The 27,321-nt window shown below is 50.7% G+C and overlaps 2 protein-coding genes across 4 annotated transcripts; one reads left to right on the top strand and one right to left on the bottom strand.

The window, feature by feature from the left end:
• Window positions 1-1,883: 1,883 nt before the first annotated feature.
• Window positions 1,884-22,137, bottom strand: UBQLN4 (ubiquilin 4). Of its 2 annotated transcripts, none has more exons than XM_030935602.1 (11): window positions 21,909-22,137; window positions 19,692-19,843; window positions 19,097-19,314; window positions 18,265-18,527; window positions 16,473-16,631; window positions 10,427-10,652; window positions 8,549-8,688; window positions 7,928-8,011; window positions 7,647-7,762; window positions 7,260-7,446; window positions 1,884-3,689 (listed from the first exon to the last, which is right to left on the bottom strand). In XM_030935602.1, exons 1-11 carry the CDS (start codon window positions 22,014-22,016, stop codon window positions 3,537-3,539), a joined length of 1,806 nt encoding a protein of 601 aa, XP_030791462.1. In that variant the 5' UTR covers window positions 22,017-22,137; the 3' UTR covers window positions 1,884-3,536. The 2 variants fall into 2 exon arrangements, with proteins under 2 accessions (XP_030791462.1, XP_030791463.1); XM_030935603.1 differs by having other exon boundaries at window positions 19,692-19,779; window positions 21,909-22,046.
• Window positions 22,138-23,054: 917 nt separating this feature from the next.
• On the top strand, window positions 23,055-26,824 carry LAMTOR2 (late endosomal/lysosomal adaptor, MAPK and MTOR activator 2). Of its 2 annotated transcripts, XM_010366594.2 has the most exons (4): window positions 23,055-23,282; window positions 23,588-23,750; window positions 26,295-26,384; window positions 26,632-26,824. In XM_010366594.2, the coding sequence occupies exons 1-4, from the start codon at window positions 23,215-23,217 to the stop codon at window positions 26,686-26,688; spliced, it is 378 nt and encodes a 125-aa protein (XP_010364896.1). In that variant the 5' UTR covers window positions 23,055-23,214; the 3' UTR covers window positions 26,689-26,824. The 2 variants fall into 2 exon arrangements, with proteins under 2 accessions (XP_010364896.1, XP_030791461.1); XM_030935601.1 differs by lacking the exon at window positions 26,295-26,384 and having other exon boundaries at window positions 23,076-23,282.
• Window positions 26,825-27,321: the final 497 nt, after the last annotated feature.

The following is a 27,321-nucleotide window of genomic DNA, read 5'->3' as shown; positions in this document are numbered from 1 at the left end:
CACTCCAGCCTGGGCAACAGAGCAAGGCTCCATCTCAAAAAAAAAAAAAAAAAAAAAAAAAATGTATATATATATATATATATATATATATATACAGGCTGGCAGATTCCAACTTTTTGTCCCTTTAGCTCTCCCACTCCTTCAAGGCCCTCAAAAACACAGCTTAGGGTGGAGTGTGGTGGCTCACACCTGTAATCCCAGCACTTGGGGAGGCCCAGGCTGGTGGATCACCTGAGGTCAGGAGTTCGAGATCAGCCCGGCCAACACGGTGAAACCCCGTCTCTACTAAAAATACAAAAATTTGCTGGGCGTGATGGCACGTGCCTGTAATCCCAGCTACTCGGGAGGCTGAGGCAGGAGAATCACTTGAACCTGGGAGGGGGAGGTTGCAGTGAGCTGAGATTGCACCACTGCACTCTAGCCTGGGCGACAAGAGTGAAACTCCATCTCAAAAAAAAAAAAGAAAAAAAAAAAAAACAAAACCACAGCTCAGCCTCTCAGCAACCTTTTCCTAATAGGCCTCTAGATCAAAGGCAGCCAGTCTTTAGAGCTTTCTTTCCCCTCTGGGTTCCCAGTCAGTCTTATTCACCCTTTGATGCTTTTTAGATTTTTCATGTATTTTTCCCAGATTTTAAAATATCTAGTGAGAGTATTGATCTCAGGCATCTAGTCTACCATTATCAAAGTGGAACCTCCCACTCTTGGCTTATTCATGTTCCACAAAACCGTAGTCCATAACTTCACTGTACAAAAGATAAAACCCCACAGGTGTGAAAAGACTTCCTCAAACTTACATGATTAGTGGTAATGCTAGGTTTAGTCTCAGAGCTCAAGATTAATAACTACCAAATATCACTTGCAGAAAACCTGACTACAAGAGTTCTTGTTTTTGTTTTACTTTTTTTTTTTTTTTGCGACGGAGCCTTGCTCTGTCACCTCTAGGCTGGAGGGCGTGGCACAATCTCAGCTCACTGCAATCTCTGTCTCCCTGGTACCAGGGATTCTCCTGCCTCAGCCTCCCAAGTAGCTGGGATTACAGGCGCCTGCCACTGTGCTTGGCTAATTTTTGTATTTTTAGTAGAGACAGGGTTTCACCATCTTGTCCAGGCTGGTCTCGAACTCCTGACCTTGTGATCCACCCGCCTCGGCCTCCCAAAGTGCTGGGATTACAGGCGTGAGCCACCATGCCTGGCTTTGTTTTACTTTTTAACCTAAGGTAAGGGGAGAGCAATCTTGCGAAAAGATCAGAGGATGGAGGCAATAATCTTACAATTCATATTTTCCTCTACCACACCTGACCCTAAGGGGAAGTGGGAGAAGAGATCTCAGATACCCAATGGTCTTAAGGATGGGGAATGGAAGAATGCAATCCTCCCCATTCCCAAGTCATATATTATTGATACCTCCATCGTCAGTTATCCCTTAACCTTCTCTCTCTCTCTCTCTATATATATATATTTTTTTTTTCTTTTGATACAGGGTCTCACTTTGTCACCAAGGTTGGAGTGCAGCGGAGCAATCACAGCTCACTGCAGCTTGACTTCTTGGGCTCAAGTGATTCTCCTGCCTCGGCCTCCCACATAGCTGGGACTACAGGCCCACACCACCATGCCTGGCTAATTTTTAAATTTTTTGTAGAGACAAGGTCTCCCTATGTTACCAGGCTAAAACCTTTAATATTTGCTTTTTTGAGACGGAGTTTCGCTCTTGTTGCCCAGGCTGTAGTGCAATGGCGTGATCTCGGCCACTTTTAATATTTCTTAACATCTGTAGTAACTGAACTAAACCTCAAATTCCTCTAGATCACAATTCTTGCCCTGGAAAACCAAGAAGTTGTCTTCAGCCAGTTTCTTCCTCCTCAAAAAACAAACGCAAACACACTCTCACAACAAAGACCACTCCATTTATTTACAAAGGCCAGTGTGGGAGCTGGGGGAGGTAGGGAGGGAAAGCCACACAGACATCTTCTCTGGACTGCTTGGGACCCTTTCCCACTTGGAGCAAACTCTTCCTTTTGCCATCATATTCTCAGCCATGGGGTCGGTCCTCCAAGCAGCTGGGCCAAGTAGAGGGAAGAAGTGATATGAGCCTCCTCTGTGCTCTGACAGAGCAATGTCCAATTCCAGATCAAAGGCATCATTGCCACCCTCTCCTCTCCTTCCTTAGAGAAAACTTTCTGGCCTGGAGGGAAATAGTTAAGAACTGAAAGCCCAGGGGCTCTGGACGAAAAAAAAACCCTCTACTATTCCCGTGGGGGTGATAAGGGTGCTAGTCACAGCTCTGACAGCTTCCGAAAGGATACCCACATTACCTCTGGGTCACCCAGCATCCAGAGCCCCAAGGGACCTAGCTCTCCTGTATTCCTGCAATGGACTGACCCTTTTACCCACTTTTCTCTGGTAGTGGGAAAGCACTCTGAACCAGAAACCAACAAAGAATCCACTTCCCACACAACTTAAGAGTGTAAGGACACATGCGGATACACACGCACCTCCCCACTACTCACACAGACCCCAACCCCCTTCATGTCTTTGGAGGGGGGCTCAAATTACTGGTGCCTGGGGACACAAGCAAGTCCTGGGTCCATGGAAATGTGTGTGTGTGTGCATATAAGCACGTGTGTTTGAGGAAATAAAGCCAATATGACCCCTCGTGGGGCATGGCGCTTAGCTTCATTGAGCTCCTTTCTTCAGTTCAAATTCCATTAGCATCTCTAAGTCTCTTCTGCCAGCTTGGGCCTGGATTCTTCTGCCTAAAAGAGCTATGAGTGCTTCTGCTCCCCAATTCCAACTTCCAAGCCTTTTACTCAGGCTGTCTCCCCTATTCCCTTCCTCTAAATAATCTCATTCCCTCCTCTTTCACACCAGTTTCCACTGGGCTGGTCCAGGGTTTGTTAATTCCTGTCCAGAGGGCTGTCTCATCTCCCTCTTCAGACCGAGAGAACGAGCGTCTTCCTCTTTACCCTGGAAGTCCCAACAGTGCCCATGAAAAAGTGCTGAATGAAGTGACCAGAATAGGGGCTGAGGAGGAAAATCACCACGTGTTTCACCTGCTCCTCCTTCAGAGCAAGAAATTCTAGCATTGGTTGGGCTAGGGGTGGGGAGTAGGGAGAAAAAGAAGGAAGAGAGTTACCAAAAGTAAACATAAGACAAAACCCTAGTGGTATAGATGGAAGACTATGTTCCAGTAAACCAGACAGCTGGTTTCTCCTTCGACTCTGCACAGCCACTGAAAGTTTAAAGATTGCAAAAGGTGGTGTGGGGCAAGGAGGTAGAGTCAATCAATGAAACTGTGAAAACTAAGTAGCACTGCTCAAGGAGACCAGGAGAGAAGATTCTGTTAGAGATGTAGCAGTAAAACCATAATTCTCAGACAGAGCTAAGGGGTTGGAGCCCATGCCTCTAAAGTCACCCTGCTGTTTGGAGAGGATGAGGGAGAAGATGGAAGGGATGACAAGCTGCAGAGGGTAAGGGTTGACAGAAGAACCAAACGCTGACATCGAGGGAGGGGAGAGGCAGGAGGCATGGGCCGAGGGATTAGGAGAGCTGGGAGCCCAGCAGTCTCTCGATAGCTGCATTGATGTCCCCTCCTGTAGCAATCAGGGCCTGCAGGTTGGCCTCACGATTGATGAAGCCCATGGAGTTGAGCTGCTCCAGCTGCTGCTGAAATCTCACTTCTGGAGTCTGCACCTGGAGGGGACAGGCCTTGTGAAGTGGGCACAGGATTAATCTTGGGGTCCCTATTTGAATTAAGAGTTTCTAAGACCAGCAGGTCTTCTCTAGTATCCTGAGTCAATCAGGAGGGCAGGAAAGATGAGCTGCAAATGGGGCCCAGGAGCCTAGGTCCCAAGTCCTAAATAAATGTGTAATGGCCGGTCACGGTGGCTCACGCCTGTAATCCCAGCACTTTGGGAGGCCGAGGCGGGCGGATCATGAGGTCAGGAGATCGAGACCATCCTGGCTAACATGGTGAAACCCCATCTCTACTAAAAATACAAAAAATTCACCAGGCGTGGTGGCGGGCGCCTATAGTCCCAGCTACTCAGGAGGCCGAGGCAAGAGAATGGCATGAACCCGAGAGGCAGAGCTTGCAGTGAGGTGAGATTGCGCCACTGCACTCCAGCCTGGGCAACAAAGCGAGACTAAGTCTCAAAAATAAAATAACTGTATAATAATATGGCAGGCGGATATCTTTTTTAGATTTTCAAGATAACTGATAGGCCTAGATCAGTGTATATTCCTCATTACCTTCTGTAAACACTGGAAATGTTAACAGGCACTCCAAAAGCCAGATACTCTGTGGTCAAATAAGATGCATAGTAAGCATGACCTCCAAGTCCCCTCCTAATAATCATCACACATACAACCACATGAAAGGCTAAGAAGGGTCCCAGTTAAGAAGCTATTTAATTTTGTTTCACTGATCAATAGTTATCTATAAAGGAGAAGTATTTCCTTTTTTTTTGAGACAGCGTCTTGCACCCAGGCTGGAATATAGTGGCAGAATCATAGCTCACTGCAGCCTTTATCTCCTGGGCTCAAGTGATCCTCCTATCTGAGCCTCCTGAGTAGCTGGGGCTACAGGTGTGTACCATCATGCCCAGCTAATTAAAAAAAAATTTTTTTTTGGCTGGGCACGGTGGCTCATGCCTATAATCCCAGCACTTTGGGAGGCCAAGATTGGCAGTTTGCCTGAGGTCAGGAGTTCAAGACCAGCCTGGCCAACGTGGTGAAACCTCATGTCTACCAAAAACACAAAAAATTACCCAGATGTGGTGGTGCATGCCTGTAGTCCCAGCTACTTGAGAGGCTGAGGTAGAAGAATTGCTTGAACCCGGGAGGCAGACGTTGCAGTGAGCTGAAATTGCGCCACTGCACTCCAACCTGGGCGACAGAGTACGTCTTAAAAAAAAAAAAAAAGTGCGTGTGCGTGGTGGCTCATGCCTGTAATCACAGCACTTTGGGAGGCTCAGGGAGGTGGATCACCTGAGGTTAGGAGTTCGAGACCAGACTGGCCAACATGGTGATACCCTGAGACTATATATACAAAAATTAGTTGGGCGTGGTGACAGGAGCCTATAGTCCCAGCTACTCAAGAGGCTGAGGCAGGAGAATCACTTGAACCCAGGAGGCGGAGGTTGCAGTGAGCCGAGATTGTGCCACTGCACTCCAGCATGGGGGACAGAGTGAGACTCCATCTCAAAAAAATAAAAATAAAATAAAAAATAAAGAAAAAATTTTTTTTAGTAGAGAAAGGGTCTTGCTATGTTGCCCAGTCTGGTCTCAAGTGATCCTCCTGCCTTGGCCTCTCTAAATGCTAGGATTACAGGCATGAGCCACTGCACTAGGTCTTTTTTTGTTGTTTTTTTTGACATGGAGTCTTGCTCTGTTGCCCAGGCTGGAGTGCAGTGGCATGATCTGCCTCCCGGGTTGAAGCGATTCTCCTGCCTCAGCCTCCCGAATAGCTGAGATTACAGGCACATGCCACCAAGCCCGGCTAATTTTTGTATTTTTAGTAGAGACAGGGTTTCATCATGTTGGCCAGGTGGGTTTTGAACTCCTGACCTCAAGTGATCCACCTGCCTTGGCCTCCCAAAGTATTGGGATTACAGGCGTCAGCCACCATGCCCAGCCTGCACTAAGGCTTTTTTTAAAAAGAAAAAAAATTTTTACAGACTGGGTCTCCCTGCATTGCCCAGGCTGGTCTCGAACTCCTGGCCTCAAGCAGTCCTCCTGCCTTGGCCTCCCAAAGCATTGGGATTACAGGCATGAGTCACACTCCTGGCCTGGCTTTTTTTTCTTTTGAGATGGAGTTTCGCTCTTGTTGCCCAGGCTGGAGTGCAATGGCACGATCTCAGCTCACTGCAACCTCCACCTCCCAGGTTCAAGTGATTCTCCTGCCTCAACCTCTCCAGTAGCTGGGATGATAGGCATGCACCAAGCACTTTGGGAGCCCAAGGCAGGCAGATCACCTAAGGTCAGGAGTTCACGACCAGCCTGGACAACATGGTGAAACCCCATCTCTACTAACAATACAAAAAATTAGCCGGGTGTGGTGGCGCATGCCTGTAATCCTAGGAGAATCACTTGAACCCGGGAGGCAGAGGTTTCACCATTGCACTCCAGCCTGGGCAACAAGAGCAAAACTCCACCTCAAAAAAAAAGAAAGCCCTTTCCAGTGCTCCTTGTTGCTTCTCATCCCAGTCCACAGAATCTTTTTTTGTTTTTGAGATGGAGTCTCGCTCTGTTGCCCAGGCTGGAGTGCAGTGGCGCAATCTTGGTTCACTGCAAGCTCTGCCTCCTGGGTTCACGCCATTCTCCTCCCTCAGCCTCCTGAGTAGCTGGGACTACACATGCCTGCCACCACACCTGGCTAATTTTTTTTTTTTTTTTTTTGTAGTTTTCAGTAGAGATGGGGTTTCACCATGTTAGCCAGGATGGTCTCGATCTCCTGACCTCATGATCTGCCTGCCTCAGCCTCCCAAAGTGCTGGGATTACAGGTGTGAGCCACCGCGCCCGGCCAGTCCACAGAATTTAACTTGGGTTGCACCTGGACTGGATATCACCTAGTCTAGCTCTCTTGTGCCTTGCACAAAGCTATATAAACATACATTTTGGTTGAATGGCTTTTCCAGATGAGTCACAGAGGTCAGAGAAAGGTTAAGAGGCTCACTCAAGGTAGGTCATCCCTGCCCCTCCTGCCAGCCCCTGGCCTTGACTTTCCCAGGGCTTTGGTTACCTCACCTCGCAGAATCCCCCTCCCCAGAGTCTCGGAGATGGGGGCTGCTTTAATTAGCAAAAGGATCCTTTGATATAAGCGGAAATGGTATAGTGCAAATTCTGGAGGTGGAATGCCTGGGTTTGAGTCTTGGCTTCATTATCTACTAGCTAAGTAAGTGAGTAAACCATTTAACTTTTCTGGGCCTTAGTTTTCCCCATCTTTAACACAGAAATAATAATAATATCTTTCTCATGAAGCCGTTGTGAGGAAAGCGGTAAATGAGTCGTAAATGAGCTCCGAAATCTAAAGCATTTAGAACAGTACGTAGTGCACGGTAAGTACCATTACTCTTCTCATCTCTATTTCACATCTGCACAAACTGAACTCAGGGAGGATCAGTAACCTGCCCAAGGCTAGTAAGTGGCAGAACACGACCTGACTCTCAAGCTTGCCCTACTGCCTCCATTCTATTGCTTCCCTTGAAACCTCCCAGGATCAAAGTGATGCTCCCAGCACCTGCCCCCACTGCCTCATGTACCTGTGAGTTTCCACTTCCAGCCAAAAGCTGGATCATCTGCTGCATGAGCTGCTGCTGGGCACTGGAAGCCCCTGTCGGAGAAGATGTGGCTGGCGTGGCTGGCGAGGAAGTGGGGGCCTCGGGCGTAGACCCAGCATTGCTGCCTGCTGAGGGTGCTGGGGTCCGGGACATCCCAAAGGAGCCAAGGCTGTAGGCAAGAGAGACCAAGAGGTAGGAGATGGCATCCAAGAAAGTGATGAGAATGTTAAGATCCAGAAGGAAAAGCAGTTGGAAGAAACAGGAAGACAGACCCTCAGAGACACAAGGATGCTGAGAGAGTGGCAGAGAGAAGAGTTGAAGGGGAGAAGTTGCCAGAACCTTGCTGCCCTCCTGTTGCCCTACCCTCACCTGGGTACCAGCCCAGGGGCCTCGGTCTGCAAGGTCTGTAGTCCCTGCTGGATCTGCAGCAATGCCTGCATGGCTCGGGGATTGGTAAGGATGGAGAGTGACTCTGGGTTCTGCATCTGGTGGGAAATAAGCAGAGAAAGGCATCAAGAGGTGGCAGGAAATAGGAGACAACCTCAACTAGGAGTCCAGAGTCAAGCTCTGCCCCAACTTCATTTCCACCCATTGGGCTTCAGGGACTACCCCTTGCCCTCAACCTCCACCCATCTAGGTTCCTCACTCACCTGCTGCAGGAAGACTGGGAGCTGCAGGCGGAGCTGCTCCTGCAGTTGGGGGTTCCCCGCGAAGAGCGGCACATTCACCATCATCTGCCAGGGTGAAGGTAGCAGGGGGAAACCTGGGCCTTTTCACCCTAAGAATTTCCCCACAGTCTCAGACTCCCTCGGCACCCCCTACCACTGCAGGAAATCTGGCCAGCTTCTCCAGGGATCTCAAAGAATCCTGAAGGCCTAAGTGGGACAGTGAGAGGAAATGGAACTATGCTCTGGGCAATGAAGAGTAAGAGGAGTCAGGCTGCTCAGCCCTGGGTCTGATGATGATGAGGACAGCTAACATATCCAGGTACACAGAGCTTACTCTGTTACATGCCGTGTTCTAAGCACTTAATGTGTATTAACTCATTTAATCCTCACAACTATAGGAGGGAGGAACTATTCTTATTATCATCTTACAGATGAAGAAACTGGGAGGCTAAATAACTTGCTTAGCTCACACAGCTGGGAAGTAGCAGAGCTTGGGATGCAAACCCAGGCAGTCCGGCTCCACAGTGTTTTGACCACAAGAAACTGCCCCCAGCCAAGAGAAACTCTCTCCCCAACAACACTCTCCTCATGCTGGTTTGATACCTGAGCAGCAAAGTCGGGGTTCTGGGCAAGCGTCTGCATCATGCTGCGCATGTAGGGTGCTGAGATCACATTCTGCATCAGCTGGGGGTTTTCAGAGATCTGCTGGAGGAGGGCTTGCATTTCTGGGCTATTGAACATCCCTAGGACAAGGGGGAAAAAAAGAAAACAGGAGAGAAAGGGTCCAGATGGAAACCAAAGGCCTCACTTCAATCTACCTTACTTCAGACACCAAATGACTACAAAACTCAGAAAAGCAATGGTCCAGTGGGCACCCTAGGATTGGGGCATGAGTCCAAGTTTCTACCAAGTCCAAGGTCATCTTGCCCTGCTTTGGCCTGGCCCCTTTTCCATTTACTTGATAAGGGCAAGCCAGCTAGGAACTGGGTCTGATTTATGCCCCTCTGGACTGTTCCTGCCATAAGCTCAAATTATGTCTGATTTGGAAAGAAATGATTAAATATCATCTAGATCAAACTTGTCTTAGCAGCAGAGACCCTTTCCTCACACCAAATCTCACTCAGAAACCAAGTTTGTTAATAGTCTGGCTGGAGCTGGGGCAGGAGGGCTGCAGCCTCTCCCATTGGGTCCTTCCTCATCCTGGAGATGAAGACCCTTCCAGGATGCAGGAGCACAATTTTAAAATCATGGATGAAGGCCAGGCGTGGTGGCTCACGCCTGTAATCCCAGCACTTTGGGAGGCCGAGGCGGGTGGGTCACGAGGTCAGGAGATGGAGACCATCCTGGCTAACATGGTGAAACCTTGTCTCTATTAAAAATACAAAAAATTAGCTGGGCGTAGTGGCACATGCCTGTAGTCCCCAGCTGCTTGGGAGGGTGAGGCAGGAGCATCACTTGAACCTGGGAGGCAGAGCTTGCAGTGAGCTGAGAAAGCACCACTGCATTCCAGCCTGGGTGACAGAGCGAGACTCCATCTCAAAAAAAAAAAAATAATAGGCCGGGCACGGTGGCTCAAGCCTGTAATCCCAGCACTTTGGGAGGCTGAGACGGGCGGATCACGAGGTTAGGAGATCGAGACCATCCTGGCTAACACGGTGAAACCCCGTCTCTACTAAAAAATACAAAAAACTAGCCGGGCGAGGTGGCGGTCGCCTGTAGTCCCAGCTACTCGGGAGGCTGAGGCAGGAGAATGGCGTGAACCCGGGAGGCGGCGCATGCAGTGAGCTGAGATCCAGCCACAGCACTCCAGCCTGGGCAGCAGAGCAAGACTCCGTCTCAAAAAAAAAAAATAATAATAATAATAATAATAAAATAATGGATCAAGTTCCAGTCCTTATTTTACAAATAAGGAAACTAAAACACACAGAGGGAAGGAACATTCCCAATCAAGATATCCCCCAGAGTGCAGAGAAATTAGGTCATCTGCTGAAGACATCCCCCAGGCCATGTGTACAGTCATAGTCCAGATAAATGGAGCATCCTCTAGGGTTGAGCAGTGCATAACCTGTTCTTCCGTACATGGCAAGCCCTGCACATCCCTTTCCCTCAGCCTCACATCTGCCTCTCCTCTCCAGCCCCCTCTCCCCACAGCAGTCTGACCCTTTTACACTGGATAATACCAGAGGTGCTCATGGAGCTTAGGAAGTGGGGCCTGGTTTACTCATGAGCCATTACTTAGGTCACTCCCAGGGATATCAGGACATGGCCAGAACCAGCCCTCACCCGGCCACTGTCCCAGACGGCAGAGCGGCCAGAACCAGCCCTCACCCGGCCACTGTCCCAGACGGCAGAGCCCCCTCTGTGGCCTTGATAGTCTCACCTCTGTCTTCAAAATCCTGGAGCAGTATGAAACCCATTCAGTCCTGGGGCAGAGGGGCTACCCTGGTGACCCCACTAAGCTCCTTCCATCCTAGGACATACCTGACCCCAGGCTAGCCGCATTGATCCCAAAGGGGTTCGAGACTGTCGGGTGCACCTGGCTGGTCCCCGATCCTCCGGTGCCCTCCCCACCGGACCCGGGGGCCTGGGAGGTGGGGGGCGAGGGGCTCCAGGGGTTAGGGAGGGGCTCTCGATTCTCAGTCCGCAGAGGCTGGGAGGATGAGCTGTCGGAGTTCCCGGCCAGGGAAGAGAAGGGATTGTTGCCAAACTGGGAGGAGGGAAAGGTTTTGGGTTAAGGACTGAAACAAATCAGGGACAAGGGCTAGGCCCATTCTCTCCTCTTACTTAATAGCCTCCCCTTCCCCAGAAAAGGGAGAGAGATCCAAGACCTTGGAGGTCCTCAGTTCAGTTCTTTGCCCCACAATGGATAGCTCCTTCCTTGCTCTACAGGGTGGGAGCTAGCTGATGCTAGTGACTGCATAACTGAACCTCTCAGATAATTGAAAATTTCCCATTCCCCATTGTGGCTTTCAATATTTGGTCTCTAAACATCTCCTATGTAACCCACTGCACTTTACACATACTTTTCCCATTATGTAGCCAAATACTTGTGTTCCTGTACCTCAAGGGGCAGAGACAATGTCAGATTTGCTTGTGCACCCCCAGCCCCGACACAAGTAGGTGCTCAATAAGTAACTACTGGCTTAATGGGAGTGGGCTGTCAAATCTGGCTCTCTACCTGAACCCCGACCTTCCCTTTCCCCAGCCTCCTTGGACTAATCCTAACTCCTCAGAACCTTTCTCTCACTCCCCAGGTCCCCTACCTGGCATTCTCTGTCCACCCCAGCACACCACAGTGGCGGCCCCTAGCAGAACACACCTCCGGCAAAATATGCCCTCTCTAGATTTTCCCCTCCCACTCCAAAACCTACCTCTACACACTGGCTGCTTCAGCCGAACAAGCCTCAGTTTACTTCTTTTTTTTTTTTGAGATGGAGTCTGGCTCTGTCTCCCAGGCTGGAGTGCAGTGGCCGGATCTCAGCTCACTGCAAGCTCTGCCTCCCGGGTTTACACCATTCTCCTGCCTCAGCCTCCGGAGTAGCTGGGACTACAGGCGCCCGCCACCTCGCCCGGCTAGTTTTTTGTATTTTTAGTAGAGACGGGGTTTCACTGTGTTAGCCAGGATTGTCTCGATCTCCTGACCTCGTGATCCGCCCGTCTCGGCCTCCCAAAGTGCTGGGATTACAGGCTTGAGCCACCGCGCCCGGCCGCCTCAGTTTACTTCTGATCCACCTCGCCCTACCAGGCTTCTCACTGTGCTCCCCAGGATGTCTCAGGTCCATACCCTATGGGAAGGTATGCTGCCTAAAGGCAACACCGGAACCTCCTCCCCTCCAGCACCTAGCACAGAGCTCTGACTGAGGGAGTCCCAGACTCAGTTTTCCCTAGTCAGCCTTTCTCATGGTCTAAATGCTCAGTAGCTTCCTCTCCTGAGTTCCTAGGTGGTCCTACCTCAGCTCCTCTCCACCACAGGGTTTCATATTGAGTTGCTTTTCCTGTTTATTCAAACTGGGCCATGGGGACTGGGGCTGACCAAGGATTCTCCTACTCTTGAGCTGTTCCCCTCACCTCACCGGATGCCTGTTCAGATAACAGAGCTCACAGGCCAGGGTTCATACACCATGGTTTCAGCCTCTGTCCCTGTTTCAGATTTCCTGTTCTGATACTTGCCTAGCACCTCACCCCACCCCACCTTGTTCTGGGCTCTGCTTTCTTCTTCCTGGTACACTCTAAGGACGAAATCTCTTTTCCTGAACTACCCACAGTGATAACAACCGTCATTTATTGAGCACCTACTATGTGCCTGACATATTTATTCTAAAGCCTATAAAACTCCTCTAAAACAACGGTTCTCAAAGCGTGGTCCTGGGACCCCTGCAAGCGTTAAAACTGTTTTCATAATTCTAAGACATGAATTTGCCTTTTTCACTCTTATTATCTCATGAGGATACAGTGGAGTTTTCCAAAGTCTACAAGACATGTGACATTGCAAACTGAATGCAGATCTGAGAACCAGCTGTCTTGTAGTAAACCAGACATCAAAGAGAACTGCAAAAATGTAAAACAAGGCCACACTTTCCTCTAAAGTTTTGTTTTGGAAAATAAAGTTATTTTTCAAAATAATGGTATTTATGTTAACTTGTAATACATTTTTTTTTTTTTTTGGAGACTGAGTCTCGCTCTGTTGCCCACGCTGGAGTGCAATAGCACGATCTCGGCTCACTGCAACCTCTGCCTCCAGGGTTCAAGTGATTCTCCTGCCTCAGCCTCCTGAGAAGCTGGGACAATGGGCACCCACCACCACGCCTGGCTAAGTTTTGTATTTGTAGTAGAGATGAGGTTTCGCCATGTTGGCCAGCCTGGTCTCAAACTTTTGACCTCAGGTGATGCACCTGCCTTAGCCTCCCAAAATGCTGGGATTACAGGCATGTGCCCCACCAACTTGTAATAAATTGTCATTTTTAAATGAATTAAATATTTTTAAAGTTTCTCAATTTTAGGCCGGGCACGGTGGCTCACGCCTATAATCCCAGCACTTTGGGAGGCTGAGGTGGGTGGATCACCTGAGGTCAGGAATTCAAGACTGGCCTGGCCAACATGGTGAAACCCTATCTCTACTAATAATACAAAACAAATTAGCTGGGCATGGTGGTGGGCACCTATAGTCCTAGCTACTCGGGAGGCTGAGGCAGGAGAATCACTTGAACCCAGGAGGCGGAGGTTGCAGTAAGCAGAGATCATGCCATTGCATTCCAGCCTGAGCAACGAGTGAAACTTAGTCTCAAAAAAACAAAACAAAATAAAAACACAAAACATTTTTTTTTTTTTTTTTTTTTTTTTGAGACGGAGTCTCGCTCTGTCGCCCGGCCTGGAGTGCAGTGGCAGTGGCCGGATCTCAGCTCACTGCAAGCTCCGCCTCCCGGGTTTACGCCATTCTCCTGCCTCAGCCTCCCGAGTAGCTGGGACTACAGGCGCCAGCCACCTCGCCCGGCTAGCTTTTTGTATTTTTTAGTAGAGACGGGGTTTCACCGTGTTAGCCAGGATGGTCTCGAACTCCTGACCTCGTGATTCGCCCGTCTCGGCCTCCCAAAGTGCTGGGATTACAGGCTTGAGCCACCACGCCCGGCCAAACACAAAACATTTTTAAAGGTTGTATTTAAAAAAAAAAAAAAGCGGCCAAGCGCGGTGGCTCACACCTGTAATCCAGCACTTTGGGGGCCAAGGCAGGTGGATCACAAGGTCAGGAGTTGGAGGCCAGCCTGGCCAATATGGTGAAACCCCATCTCTACTAAAAAATACAAAACTTGGCCGGGCGCGGTGGCTCAAGCCTGTAATCCTAGCACTTTGGGAGGCCGAGGCGGGCGGATCACAAGGTCAGGAGATCGAGACCATCTGGCTAACACGGTGAAACCCCGTCCCTACTAAAAAATACAAAAAACTAGCCGGGCGAGGTGGCGGGCGCCTGTAGTCCCAGCTACTCGGGTGGCTGAGGCAGGAGAGTGGCGTGAACCCGGGAGGCAGAGCTTGCAGTGAGCTGAGATCTGGCCACTGCACTCCAGCTTGGGTGACAGAATAAGACTCCGTCTCAAAAAAAAAAAAAAAAAAAAAAAAAAATACAAAACTTAGGCCGGGCACGGTGGCTCACGCCTGTAATCCCAGCATTTGGGGAGGCTGAGGCGGGCAGATCACAAGGTCAGGAGATCGAGACCTTCCTGGCTAACACAGTGAAACCCCATCTCTACTAAAAATACAAAAAATTAGCCGGGCATGGTGGCGGGCGCCTGTAGTCCCAGCTACTTGGGAGGCTGAGGCAGAAGAATGGCGTGAACCCAAGAGACGGAGGTTGCAGTAAGCAGAGATGGCGCCACTGCGCTCCAGCCTGGGCAACAGAGCAAGACTCTGTCTCAAAAAAAAACTTAGCCTGGCGTGGTGGTGCATGCCTGCAGTCCTGGCTACTCAGGAGGCTGAGGCGGGAGAATCGCTTGAACCCAGGAGGTGGAGCTTGCAGTGAGCTGAGATTGCGCCACTGCACTCCAGCCTGGACAAAAGAGTGAGACTCCATCTCAAAAAAAAAAAAGCAAGTCAAAATAATAAGACCAGCAAGGTACCACCTCATATTTAAAAATATGACAATATAAGATGTTTATAGACATATACATAGATAATGAAAGAATCACAATGATAAACCCCAGTTTCAACTTCAGCATAGTAGTTACCTCTGGAGAGAAAAAGAATAGGAGAGGGGTTTGTAAAGGCTACAACTCTACCTATGTCTTATTTGCAAATATTAAATATGTCTAGGAAAATAAACAAAACACTAACATTAGCTACCACTGAGGTAGAAAAGAACTGGCTGGGAGATGGAAACAGAGGGATCCCTTCTGTAAACCTTTTTTTGGCCTATATACTTTTCCATACTTTTTTAGAATACTGTTTTGTTTACTTTGTGTAACTTTTGAATTTTCTTTTTGAGATGGAGTCTCGCTCTGTCGCCCAGACTGGAGTGCAGTGGCGCAATCTTGGCTCACTGCAACCTCTGCCTCCCGGGTTCAAGCGATTCTCTTGCCTCAGCCTCTCAAGTAGCTGAGACTACAAGCGCGTACCATCACACCCAGCTAATTTTCTGTATTTTTAGTAGAGATGGGGTTTCCCTGTGTTAGCCAGGATGGTCTTGATCTCCTGACCACGTGATCCGCCCGCCTCAGCCTCCCAAAGTGCTGGGATTACAGGCGTGAGCCACCGCACCCAGCCAACTTTTGAAATTTCAAACATACAAACATAGAATGTGTTTCATGTAAAATTAAATTTTTAAAAAGAACCATGGCCAGGTGCAGCGGCTCACGCCTGTAATCTCAGCACTTTGGGAGGCCGAGGTAGGTGGATCACGAGATCAGGGGATCGAGACCATCCTGGCTAACACGGTGAAACCCCATCTCTACTAAAAACACAAAAAGTTAGCTGGGCGTGGTGGCATGTACCTGTAGTCCTAGTTACCAGGGAGGCTGAGGCAGGAGAATTGCTTGAACCTGGGAAGCAGAGGTTATAGTGAGCCGAGACTGTGCCACTGCATTCCAGCCTGGGCAAGAGAGCAAGACTCTGCCTCAAAAAATAAAAATAAAAAACCAAAGGGCCCTGAAATTATATATGGCAACATGTTAGGGCAACATTGATTTTAAAAAAAAGAATGCTATATTTTTATCTATTTTGTGTGTGTGTGTGTGTATTTGAATAGGATTCATAAAGCATTTTTAAAAATGTATAATCCTGGCCGGGCGCGGTGGCTCAAGCCTGTAATCCCAGCACTTTGGGAGGCCGAGGTGGGCGGATCACGAGGTCAGGAGATCGAGACCATCCTGGTCTACACGGTGAAACCCCGTTTCTACTAAAAAATACAAAAAACTAGCCGGGCGAGATGGCGGGCGCCTGTAGTCCTAGCTACTCGGGAGGCTGAGGCAGGAGAATGGCGGGAACCCGGGAGGCGGAGCTTGCAGTGAGCCGAGATCGCGCCACTGCACTCCAGCCTGGGCTACAGAGCTAGACTCCGTCTCAAAAAAAAAAAAAAAAAAAAAAAAAAAAAATGTATAATCCTGGGACCCAACCCTAGAAATGGATTCAATAAGCAGCTCAAAGGTGGGGACCATTCTCATTATCAACAAGCTCCCCAGGTGATTCTGATGCAGGTGATCCATGGACCATACTTGAGACATGTTGTATCAGGGCTGGCGTCTGACCTCAGGCCTGCCACCTGGACTTTGAGCCCCTGGTACAAGAAGTTTGTCAGAAGGATGTCAAGTTCCTTGGATGGATGCTATGCCTCACCCACTTCCACAAGGACCTCTGCTTATCTTTTGTCCATGCCAAATTGGACCATCCCCGGATATGCACTGTTGAGAACTGCCTTCAAGCCAAGGCCCACCCCTCAGGGAACTGGGGAAAGAAAGAAGAGCAGACCCAGGTTTGCCTGGGGTAGGGGTACGGAATATTGAGCCCAGACAGCCCGACCCACTACCCTGGCCCTTAATCCCACCTGTTCCCGGGCAGCACTGAACATGGGCTCCTGGATGTCCGTGTACATGCGGCGGAGGGCATTATACCCTCCAGGGATGCTCTCAAGGTTGCTCAGGGCCCGATCCTGGTTCCGCATCATTTCTTGCATCATGGCTGGATTCCGAGCAAGCTCCATTGTCTGATCAAGGGAGAGAGACAAGATGGGCCCCGGAACCAGGGGAGCACCAACCTAGGAAAAGGGTGGGCCTTGAGGAAGGGGGTCTGTGTTAGGATCAGGACCAGGACCCAGGAACTGCCCCACAGTGACAGAAAGTAGAATAAACTGGACTTCCTTCCTCTACTGTAATCTTGGCTCCAGGCCTGCCTCCCTGTGGGTATTTTGGTTGGCTTTTTCTAGTGGAGAACAATGATCCCAGCTGAAGTGAGGGCAGCAGCTTCCCTCCCTTAGGCTCAGAGTGTCCAAAGAAGTGTCAGGGTGCACAAGGAAACTGAGTCAGAAAGGACACAGAAAGAAAGGGGAGGAGGCAGAAGAGAAAATTAACATCTACTGAGCACCTACTGTATATGGGCACAGGGCCAAGTAGTTTACAGAATTCAAGTCATATAATCTCCACAATAACCATCTCAGGTGGTTATTTCTGTCCCTATTTTGCAGATGAGCAAACAGGCTCAGAGATGTTAACTGACTTGCTGCCCTGGCTGCCCTGGGACACACAGTCACTGAGTGGTGAAGACAGTGTTCAAAGCCAGGTTGGTCGGTCTGTTCAAGACCATACTGTGATTCCTGGTAAATGACTGCAAGTTGGGGAAGGAAAGGATTCAGGCTGGAATAAAGCTACTGACACCCTCTAATTCCCACCTCCAAGTCTTTGGCCTGCCTGAACCTTGAGAAACACTGAGAATGGGGGCTTTCTTCTATGGAGTCAATGGCACAATCTCAATAAGAGGTGGCTATGTCAACCCCAGGGGAGTTCATCACAGAAAAATGAGTGTTAACTACTTGTTCCCATTCAACTTGGAATACATTCCCTCTCCTTCCCAAATCTGCTCCACACTTGCCTTTTCTAAGACACCTTTATAACTGATATGCCCAACTTCCTAGAACTCTGATATCTCTTGTCCTGTAATTCATTCATTCAATAAATATTTACTGCGTGACTACTATGCACCAGGCACTGTTCTAGACAGTGAACAAAACACTCACAAGTCCTTGATCTTACATAACTTATCTTCTGGTGAGTCCAACACTGGTGTCCACAGCCCTGCTGGGAAGATCGTCTACTCTGATCCTCTGGTGGAGTGGACCATGAGCTGGAACTCCCAAAGAGCAACATCACAACAGTCTCCCTTCCCAACTGGGCCCTGCCCAGCCACAGTGCTCCCCAAACAACCTACTATCTTTCACTCCCAGGCCTTTATATTTGCTGTCCCTCGGCCCTGAATGCTCTTCTCTTTTTTTCCCCCTGGTTCATTTTCCTCCTTTGGGTCTCAGCTTGGTGACATTTCTTAAGGCCTCCTCTAAGCCTCAGGGTAGGGTCAGGAGCTCTTCTTTATGCCCCTAGAGGATTCCGTGATTATCCTTATGATAGCACTGATCACATTGTATTCTAATTGCTGGTTTACTTGTCCCACTTCCCTTTGACACCTGGAATTCCTGAAGAGCTAGGCCTGTCTTTTCATCCCTGTACCTTCAGTGTTCAAAACTGCTGAATACATGAATGAACAAACCAATGAAGGACAAAGTAGGAAAGGCTGGGCAGGGCATGGCTGGGCACCAGCGTCCTCCAGCTCTCTAGCCCTCTCATACTCACCTGCCTCATGAGTTCAGGGTTGTTGAGCATGTGGCTGATCTCAGGGTTCCGCTCCATCAGCTGCTGCATCTGGGGGTTAGCCATGATCATGTGACGCATCAGGTCAGGGTTAGACATCATATCCTGGACCAGGGGGTTCTCCATGATCTGTGACAGCATCTCAGGATTGGACATCAGCTGCCTCTGCATCTGCTGCTGCAGCTCCATGAAGTTGGCAGAGCCCAGGCCCAGGCTGCCCAGCCCCAGGATGCCCCCAAAGCCAGCTGTGGGAGGGGGGCAGGGTCACAGTCTGCCACAAGATCCCTGTCCTCACTTAGCCAGAGCCACTGAATTTGGATCTCCAGGACAGGCCCCAAATGCTTCTCACATGTTCCTCTTCCAATCATTCCCACAGCCTAGCCCTGATCCACTGCTGGCAAAAAAATGTGATCCTACTAGACTGAGGCCTCTCTGAAGGCTGAGGCTGCACCATAGAACAGAGCAGAGAGAAGGCAACCAGCAATGGTCTGTTGAATGAGTGGCCCATCTGGCTACTGCTGGATCTAACTTTTCCCCAGACTCACAGTCTTCCATTCTCTTTACCTAGGGTTCCCCACATCCCCAACCCCATTTCTCCCCTCACTCCTAACCCTTAGCCATGATCCCCACCTCTGAGAACTCCTCAGACTAATTTTTTCCCCAACTTGAATCAAGTATCAATGTCTGGAACTCTATGTCATGAGGTCCCCTACCCCATCAGACCAGGATCAGGAACTCCTGTTTCTTCCTCCTCTTGGCTTTCCCCAACTCCCCAACCCCAAACAAGAGTGTGCTCTCCCCTCTGAGGGCTTACAGAGTATGGACGCAGTAGCACTGGGGGGTCCCTCCCCAGCCCCTGGAGAGGGCCCCCCACCACTGCTCCTCCGGCTTCCACTGCCAGTATCCGAAGAGGCACTGCCAGAGGTGGAGGGCTGGGCAGGGGTGGCGGGTGAAGCAGGCGTAGTGGAGGGTGCTGAGGCAGGGTCAGGTGTGGAGGGGGAAGAAGCAGTGGCAGCAGCTGGATCTTGAGCCCTGAGGACAGAGAAAGGAGAATCCTGTTGGAGTGAGCACTAGAAAAGGGAAGGTACCTCGACAATCTCTGTGCTTGCTGTGGGACTACTATTTTAACTCAAGCCCCCTCCTAGCAGCCCTGAGGCTGGAGTGGGGTGATGGCTGGAGGGCAGTCAGTAAACCAGCAGAGGGAGAAAGGAGCTAGTATTATCTGTCTTCAGGGCATTCTGGGAGTGGTAAATCAGGTTCCCTTCCCCTAGAGATGAGATCATATTCATCCAGGAGCTACCTGCCTGGGCCTCAGCTTAGGCCCTCTGGGTATGGTCTAGCAATGAGTGAGAAAGTATTAGATGGGGAGGCCCAATCAGAAGCTGGATCTGCTCTGCTACTGAACTTACTTCTGAGGGGTCTTGATGACCAGATGGACAGTGAGCCCGTCCTTGATTCCGTGCTGGTTCAGTGTGTCCCCATCCTTGAGGATCTTGCCTGCGAAGATCAGGACCAGCTGATCCTGCTGAGCCTTAAACCTCCGGGAGATTTCCTCTTTGAACTGTGATCAAGAGGCAGAGGTCACTGTGGAGGCTGCCTGGACTCCCCCTACCAGGGACCCTGACTCTTCTTCAACAGCTTCTGCACTCTCTTGCTCTCATCTCTAGTCATGGGAAGTCCTTTCTGTAGTCTCGATGCCATTCCTCCAGCTGCAATAAGCATCTCCTTTCTTTTTTTTTTTTTTTTTTTTTTTTGAGAAGGAGTCTCGCTCTGTCACCCAGGCTGGAGTGCAGTGGCCAGATCTCAGCTCACTGCAAACTCCGCCTCCCGGGTTTACGCCATTCTCCTGCCTCAGCCTCCCGAGTAGCTGAGACTACAGGCGCCCGCCACCTCGCCCGGCTAGTTTTTTGTATTTTTTTAGTAGAGACGGGGTTTCACCGTGTTAGCCGGGATGGTCTCGATCTCCTGACCTCGTGATCCGCCCGTCTCGGCCTCCCAAAGTGCTGGGATTACAGGCTTGAGCCACCGCGCCCGGCCAGCATCTCCTTTCTTAACAAAGGAGATGAACCAGTGAGAGGCTCTTCTCTCAGCTCCATCCCAGAGTCTCCCACCTGAGAAAGCTCTTGTTGCCATCTGCCTCCCAGCTTCAGTCCCTCCAACTAGTTCTCTGTGAGGCAGGGCAGCCTCCCCCCACCCCAACTCCTTCAACAGCCTTGGACCTTCACCCTTCTGAGACCCAATTTTCTCTCCTCTCTATTTCCAGCATTCTCGTAACAACTACAACAAATAGATGTCAGTTATTGAGCACTACCTATTCACGAGTTAAAGATATAGTATATTATCATCTTCATTTTATTTTATTATTATTTTTATCTTGAGATGGAGTCTCGCTCTGTCGCCCAGGCTGCAGTGCAGTGGCGCGATCTCGGCTCACTGCAACCTCTGTCTCCCAGGTTCAAGTGATTCTCCTGCTTCTGCCTCCCGAGTGTCTGGGACTACAGGCACACACCACCATGCCTAGCTAATTGTATTTCTAGTAGAGATGGGGTTTCACCATGTTGGTCAGGCTGGTCTTGAACTCCTGACCTCAGGGGATCCACCCAACTAAGACTCTCAAAGTGCTGGGATTACAGGCGTGAGCCACCACGCCCAGCCTTATCTCCATTTTAAAGATGAGAAAACTGAGGATCAGTGAGGTAAGGTAACTTGCCACAGGCAGACCAGAACTCAGGTCTTGACACCAAAGTCCAGGCTCTTAACTAAACATAGTCACTCAATGATAGCCATTTTCAAATTCAGCTTTGCAGGGAACAGTACAGTATTTAAATTCTGAAATTTAGTAATTCTATGTGGTTAGGGAGGGAGCAAGGATGGAGTTAGACTTCCCAAATTCTACCAGCCCCTCCAAAACACAACACAAAACAAAACAACACACACTTTAAGTAGAAACAGTGCACTTGTTAAGCAGAGGCAGCTTCCAGATCCCTCTCTTCCAACCAGATGGCCTATCTTAAGCCCCGCCTATGTGAAATTATGGAGCGGCCACAGTGGGTGGCGAGCACAGGCAACAGTCCCTCATTCAACAAGATTTTATTGAGCACCTACTGCACACCGTGTAAATCTCAGAAGAGCTGAGAACCAAATGTAACCACGTCGATTTCAAAGAGTGGGAAGGATCTGGGCACAGGGAAATCCTCCCCCGACAGCCCCGTCGCTCAGAGAACACTGGGCGTTCTCTGAGGCACAGAGTAGGCGCCGGCGCTCTCCGCCTGCCCCCGGCCCGTTCTCTCGGTTAGCACCTTGCCTGGGCCCCCACTCCGGCACACTCCCCTCAAACCCAGGGTCCTTCCCCCTTCCCGGTGCAAGGTGTCCCCTCCTCACTCTCCACCACGCCCCCAGCCCAGGCCACAAGACAAAACCCGCCCCCCAACACGCGCCACGCTCCCCAAGATCTCCCCTAGCAGGGCGCCCCCTACCCGACTCTACTTCCCTTCAGCTCCTCGGAGTCCCAGCTGGCCCCCGCTCTCCTCTCCGGGGCCCTCCGGGACACCAGACCGTGAGGGAGGCCCCCATCTCTTCGCAGACCCCTCCTCCGCGCTCCCCCGGCCTCCCGCCTGCTGTACTACCTCCTTGACCGAGGCTCGATCGCAGATCACAATTTCCTCCTTGTCCTTGGGGGTCTTGACGGTGACCCGAATGGGGGGCCTCGTCTCGGCCCCGCTCGGCTCCGCCATGCCGCCGCCGCCACCCGGCCGCCCGCCAGCCCGCCCGGCTCCTCCTCCTCCCCGCCCGCCCGGCCGGCCCGGCTCGGCTCCAGCGCCTCCAACACTCCCCTCTCTCCACCTCTCCCCTCCCCTCCCCTCCCCTCCCCTCCCCTCCTCTCCCTTCCCCTCCTCTCCCCTCCCCGAGGCTTCACCGCCCCCTCCAGACCAGCCGCAGCCACAGCGCCCCGGGCGGACCGGGGGGGCCACTGCAGCGGGGTCCGCCCAGGGCCAAGCCCCAGGTCCGGAACCCGGCCAGGGTCTCCCCAAGCGGGGGCTCCTGGGGAGGCTCTGTGCGGGGGAAGGGGCGTGCCCTTCACTGCGGGGGCGAGGGCGAACTCCCCCGGGAGACCGCGGCCCAACACTGCCCGCCCGAGCCGTGCCGCCGTCCCCTCCAGCCCAAAGCCTCCCCGCCCCCTCCGCGGCTAACTGCTCCGGGACAAAGGACTTTGTGTGTCTCCTCTTTATCTCCGTTCCCTGTGATAACTTGGTCTTTCTTGGAAGCCCCAAGTCCCTTCCAGGCCAGGGGCCTTTCCCGACTTGGAGGTTGGGTTTTCCCACCAAGCACGTCCACTTAGGATCTCAGCTCTGGGATTGACCCTATAGTCCCGAGGGTCGCGGCCTAAATGGTCTGTTGCGAACGGTTCCAGGGAGCTGGGTTTTGGCTGCGTGGCCTTTCAGAGCCTTGATTTCCTCAAGATAATAATAGTACTTCTCGCCTCATCCCACAGAATTGTGCATAACGGAAAAAACTGTTTTGAAAGTAACCAAAGGCGTGCCTGACAAATATGAGGATGTAGTATAATTATTGAATCGTGGACTGCCAAGCGGACACGTTGATTCCTTTCTCCCCGAAGGGGTTAAATGTCCTTCCAGCGCCGCAGCTGTCCTTTCACTCCCGCTCTTTTCCGCCCCCACAACCGCGTGGTCCGCCTGGAAAGGCGAACTATACTTCCCAGGGTGCCTCGCGAGGTCACGAGGAACTACGATTCCCAGAGACCCCCGCGGCGGGGCGGTGTTGAGTCGGAACCACAATAGCCAGGCGAGGAAACTACAACTCCCAGGGCATCCCGGAGCAGGCCAACGGGACTACGGGAAGCAGCGGGCAGCCGCCCGCGGGAGGCACCTCGGAAGATCTGGGTGCAAAAGCCCAGGGTTAGGAGCGGTAGGCATGCTGCGCCCCAAGGCTTTGACCCAGGTTCTAAGCCAAGCCAACACTGGAGGCGTCCAGAGCACCCTGTAAGTGCGGACCACGGACCCTAGCGGCGCGCGCTGCAGTGGCGCGGCGCGCAACTCCCTGAGGGAGGGGTGGGGAAGGATCGCCAGGAAGGGAGGAGGCGTCAGAGGGGGCAGCGGCTGGGGGTACCGGCCGGGAGGTCCCCTCTCGAAAAGGGAAGCCGGTGTGCTGGGTGCTTAGGGCACGTTCCGGGACACACTCAGCCCAGAGCCTTGCTGGATGTGCCAGTGGTGGGACTTGAGATGGAAACCCAGACGTTTTACTCCCCGCGCTGAGCACATCGTTATCCCTCCCCGCCCCTCACCAGGCTGCTGAATAACGAGGGATCACTGCTGGCCTACTCTGGTTACGGGGACACTGACGCCCGGGTCACCGCTGCCATAGCCAGTAACATCTGGGCCGCCTACGACCGGAACGGGAACCAAGCGTTTAATGAAGACAATCTCAAATTCATCCTCATGGACTGCATGGTATGGAGAGGGGAGCCAGACTTCCTCTGTCCCCCAAGGGGATCCCAAGGGGGCGACCTGGACCCCATCCTGGATGGTTGGAGGGGCAGGGACAGGATCTCCAGAAGATTATTAAGAGTTGGTCTGCAGCAGCATTTGTAATAGGCAGGACCCTATTCATCAAGTGGTGGTGAGGAAGGAGCCTTGGACCTGAGAGGTCTGACTTGGGTTCTGGTCTCAGCCATCCACTTATCAGTTGTGGAACCTTGGGTAAGTCGCTTAACCTCTCTCAGCTTCCTTACCTCATGTCTAAGGAGAAGACAATAATTTCCCTCTCCCTGCTCCCCTCATGGGTTGTTGTGAAGGTCAGATGAAATAATGGGTATAAACAGTAGAATGACGTGCAAACACAAAGTGTTGTCATCCCAGCTTCACCGACTCACAGAACCATGGCAGTCTCCAGACCCTAGTCCAACCCCTTAAGCTTACAAAGAAAGGAAAATGAAGTCTAGAAAGGGGAAGTCGCCATTAGACTGTGAACTTCCTAGTATCTGTTCAGTTAACAAGTATTTAGGTCCTTGCAGTGTTCTCAGGACTAGGGAAAAAAACAGCAAACAGAAAGACAAAACCCCCAGCCCTAATAAATCTTACACAGTGATGCGATCACAGCTCACTGCAGCCTCCACCTCCCTGGGCTCAGGTGATCCTGCTGCCCCAGCCTCCTGAGTAGCTGGGACTACAGGCATACACCACCACACCTCACTAAGTTTTGGATATTTTGCAGACTGGGTTTTGCCATGTTGCCCAGGCTGGTCTCAAACTCCTGGCTCAAGCGATCCACCCACCTCGGCCTCCCACAGTGATGGGATTACAGGTGTGAGTCACTGTGCCCGGTGACATTTTTTAAAATAAGTAAAATATGTAGTATATATTAGGTATTGAAATTGCGATGGAGAGAAAGCAGGGAAGTTAAGGAGTATGAGTTTGTTGGGCGTATGTGTCAGGGACAGTCTCACTGAAAAGGTGATATTTGATCAAAGATGTGAAGAAAGATGGGGGACAAGCCATGTGGCTATCTGAAGGAAGAATATTTTGGACAGAACAGCAAGTACAAGGCCCTGAGGCAGAATTATGCCTGCTCAAGGATCAACAGGGTTGGTTGGTATGGCTGGAGTTGCATGAGAATGGAGGAGGGTAGTAGGAGATGAGGTCAGAGAGGCAGGGAGTGCAGTGCTTGGTTCCTGGCATACAATGAATACCTAGTAAAAGTTTGCTGAACTTTTGTTTTTTTCAAATCGGCCAGAGGGTGAACTCTCCAGGAAGGATCTTCATTGTAACTCAACTGCCTACTCTCCCCTACCCCCTGCACAACCAATGCCATTTTTAGTTCAACATAAGACTCCTACTGGATGCCTAGAGCTGGTGCTATAAGGAAATAGCTTTCGAACATTTTGACCACAACCCAGCCGTAAGAAATATATTTTAAAGGGCCGGCGTGGTGGCTCATGCCTGTAATCCCAGCACTTTGGGAGGCTGAGGCAGGCGGATCATGAGGTCAGGTGTTTAAGACCAGCCTGGCCAACATGGTGAAACCCTGTCTCTACTAAAAATACATCTCTACTAAAAAGGCATGGTGGCGTGTGCCTGTAATCCCAGCCACTCAGGAAACTGAGGCAGGAGAATCACTTAAACCCGGGAGGTGGAGGTTGCAGTGAGCTGAGATCACGCCACTGCACTCCAGCCTGGGCAACAGAGCAAGACTCCGTCTCAAAAACAAAACAAAACAAAACAAAATAAATACATTTTAAGGCTAAGCACAGTGTCTCACTCCTGTAATCCCAATACTGTGAGACTGAGGCTGGACGATACTTGAGGCCAGGAGTTTCAGACCAGCCTTGGTGACCTAACAAGACCTCATCTCTACAAAAACTTTTTTAAAGAATAAATAAATAGGAAATAATTTTTTAAGAAAGACATTTTAAGTCACAGCTCAATACACACATATACCCACTAAAACAAAAGGCATGAAACAATACTTTTCCTACTACATGTAATATACTTCATTTTTTCTTTTTTAATGCTGATCAACTTTCTTAATTTATTTCCTAACTATGGGGTCAAACCTGCAATTTGAAAAACATTACCAAGAGAAAAGAGGAGAAATATCAGTTGGGTTACTGCTCCCGTGTCCCTCTCAGTGTCTGTGGGGTGAGCTCATAGTAATAACATCACTCATTTGGTCAACTGTGGGCAGATATGAAATTTCATGGTATTAGCACCCTCACCAACTGGGATGAAGTAGGGGTTACAGAAAGAAAAACTGAGTTTCTGAGAGACTGAGTTTCCCAGAGTAACATGGTTAGTAGGTGACTATACTGAGGCTGGAACCTGGGCTCAGAACCCCATGTTCAGGACTGTGGCCAAAAGTTTTTCTGCTGAACCTCCTGCTGTGCCCAGAGCATGGGAGGAAGATATAGTCTCTTTGGGGCCAGAGAAGCCTTTGGGGAGGGAGGGTGCTAATGGTGCCAAGCAGAACATCGCATCCCATCATATCACCCCCACCAGGAGGGCCGTGTAGCCATCACCCGAGTGGCCAACCTTCTGCTGTGTATGTATGCCAAGGAGACCGTGGGCTTTGGAATGCTCAAGGCCAAGGTGTGTATGTGCCCATCCCTCCACAGCCCTGGGCCCAGCCTTTGTGCTCCCGCACTGTGTCCAATCCCACCAGGACCCTGTTTCTAGAGTCCTCATGTCTATTCAGTCCATTTCTGGTGTGGGCCAGCTCCCAAGAGCAGGTGGGGCTTGGGGGCTGGTTGCTCCCTATGGCACTGGGAGCAGACCTGGATTTGGGGTCCCTAGTGCCAGGCCGTGTGCCTGACTGATTTCTGTTCTCCCTCTGCAGGCCCAGGCTTTGGTGCAGTACCTGGAGGAGCCCCTCACCCAAGTAGCGGCATCTTAATGGCATTGGTGGAAGTTGGGGTCAGAAAAGAGAAACGACCATTTGGAGGGGTGAGGCCTCCTAGAAGAACCTTCTTAGACAGTGGGGGAGGATGGGACTTGGGTTTTTCCAAGAATAAACTTTAATTCCTGTCATGTGTCTTGGCTACTTTCTTGGATGAGAGGAATCAGAGGAGATAGGAAGAAGCAGCCATTGCTTCTGGGATTCCTCATGTTCTGCAAGAATGGACTTCTACCCACCCCTTCATCACGACCTTCAGCGAACAATGGTTCTTGGCAGTTACGCCAAATAGTCATTGTCCTCACCAATGGTGTAACCTCACCTAGACCCTGCCTCTCAGAACAGAGTCTTACCCACCTCATAGGCAAAACCGTGGGAGTGAGCTCAGAGGAGCAAGGGTCTGGTGGGGGTTGTGTTGCACAGAGAATATAAAGGCTCTGGGAGGTTAGTGTCTATCATTCCAGGTTTGGGGGATGTGTGCCTTTCCTGTTTTTTTGAGAGGGTCTCCCTCTGTTGCCCAGTCTGTAATGCAGCGACACAATCTCAGCTCACTACAGGCTCAACATCCTGGGCTCAAGTGATTCCACCTCAGCCTCCAGAGTTGCTGGGACTATAGGCATACACCATCATGCC

The sequence above is a fragment of the Rhinopithecus roxellana genome, chromosome 8, assembly GCF_007565055.1.
Source record: "Rhinopithecus roxellana isolate Shanxi Qingling chromosome 8, ASM756505v1, whole genome shotgun sequence".
NCBI lineage: Eukaryota > Metazoa > Chordata > Mammalia > Primates > Cercopithecidae > Rhinopithecus > Rhinopithecus roxellana.
This window is presented reverse-complemented; position numbering and strand designations above follow the sequence as displayed.

What these genes read in the sequence shown, in the direction of transcription:
- UBQLN4 (XM_030935602.1), bottom strand. Translation starts at nt 22,016, where the DNA reads ATGGCGGAGCCGAGCGGGGCCGAGACGAGGCCCCCCATTCGGGTCACC. An exon ending in ATCGAGCCTCGGTCAAGGAG is followed by an intron (nt 19,844 to 21,908) that starts GTAGTACAGCAG and finishes TCTTGATCACAG; the next exon opens with TTCAAAGAGGAAATCTCCCG. An exon ending in TCCCAGTCTTCCTGCAGCAG is followed by an intron (nt 7,763 to 7,927) that starts GTGAGTGAGGAA and finishes ATTTCCCACCAG; the next exon opens with ATGCAGAACCCAGAGTCACT.
- LAMTOR2 (XM_010366594.2), top strand. Translation starts at nt 23,215, where the DNA reads ATGCTGCGCCCCAAGGCTTTGACCCAGGTTCTAAGCCAAGCCAACACT. An exon ending in GGAGGCGTCCAGAGCACCCT is followed by an intron (nt 23,283 to 23,587) that starts GTAAGTGCGGAC and finishes GCCCCTCACCAG; the next exon opens with GCTGCTGAATAACGAGGGAT. An exon ending in TTGGAATGCTCAAGGCCAAG is followed by an intron (nt 26,385 to 26,631) that starts GTGTGTATGTGC and finishes CTCCCTCTGCAG; the next exon opens with GCCCAGGCTTTGGTGCAGTA.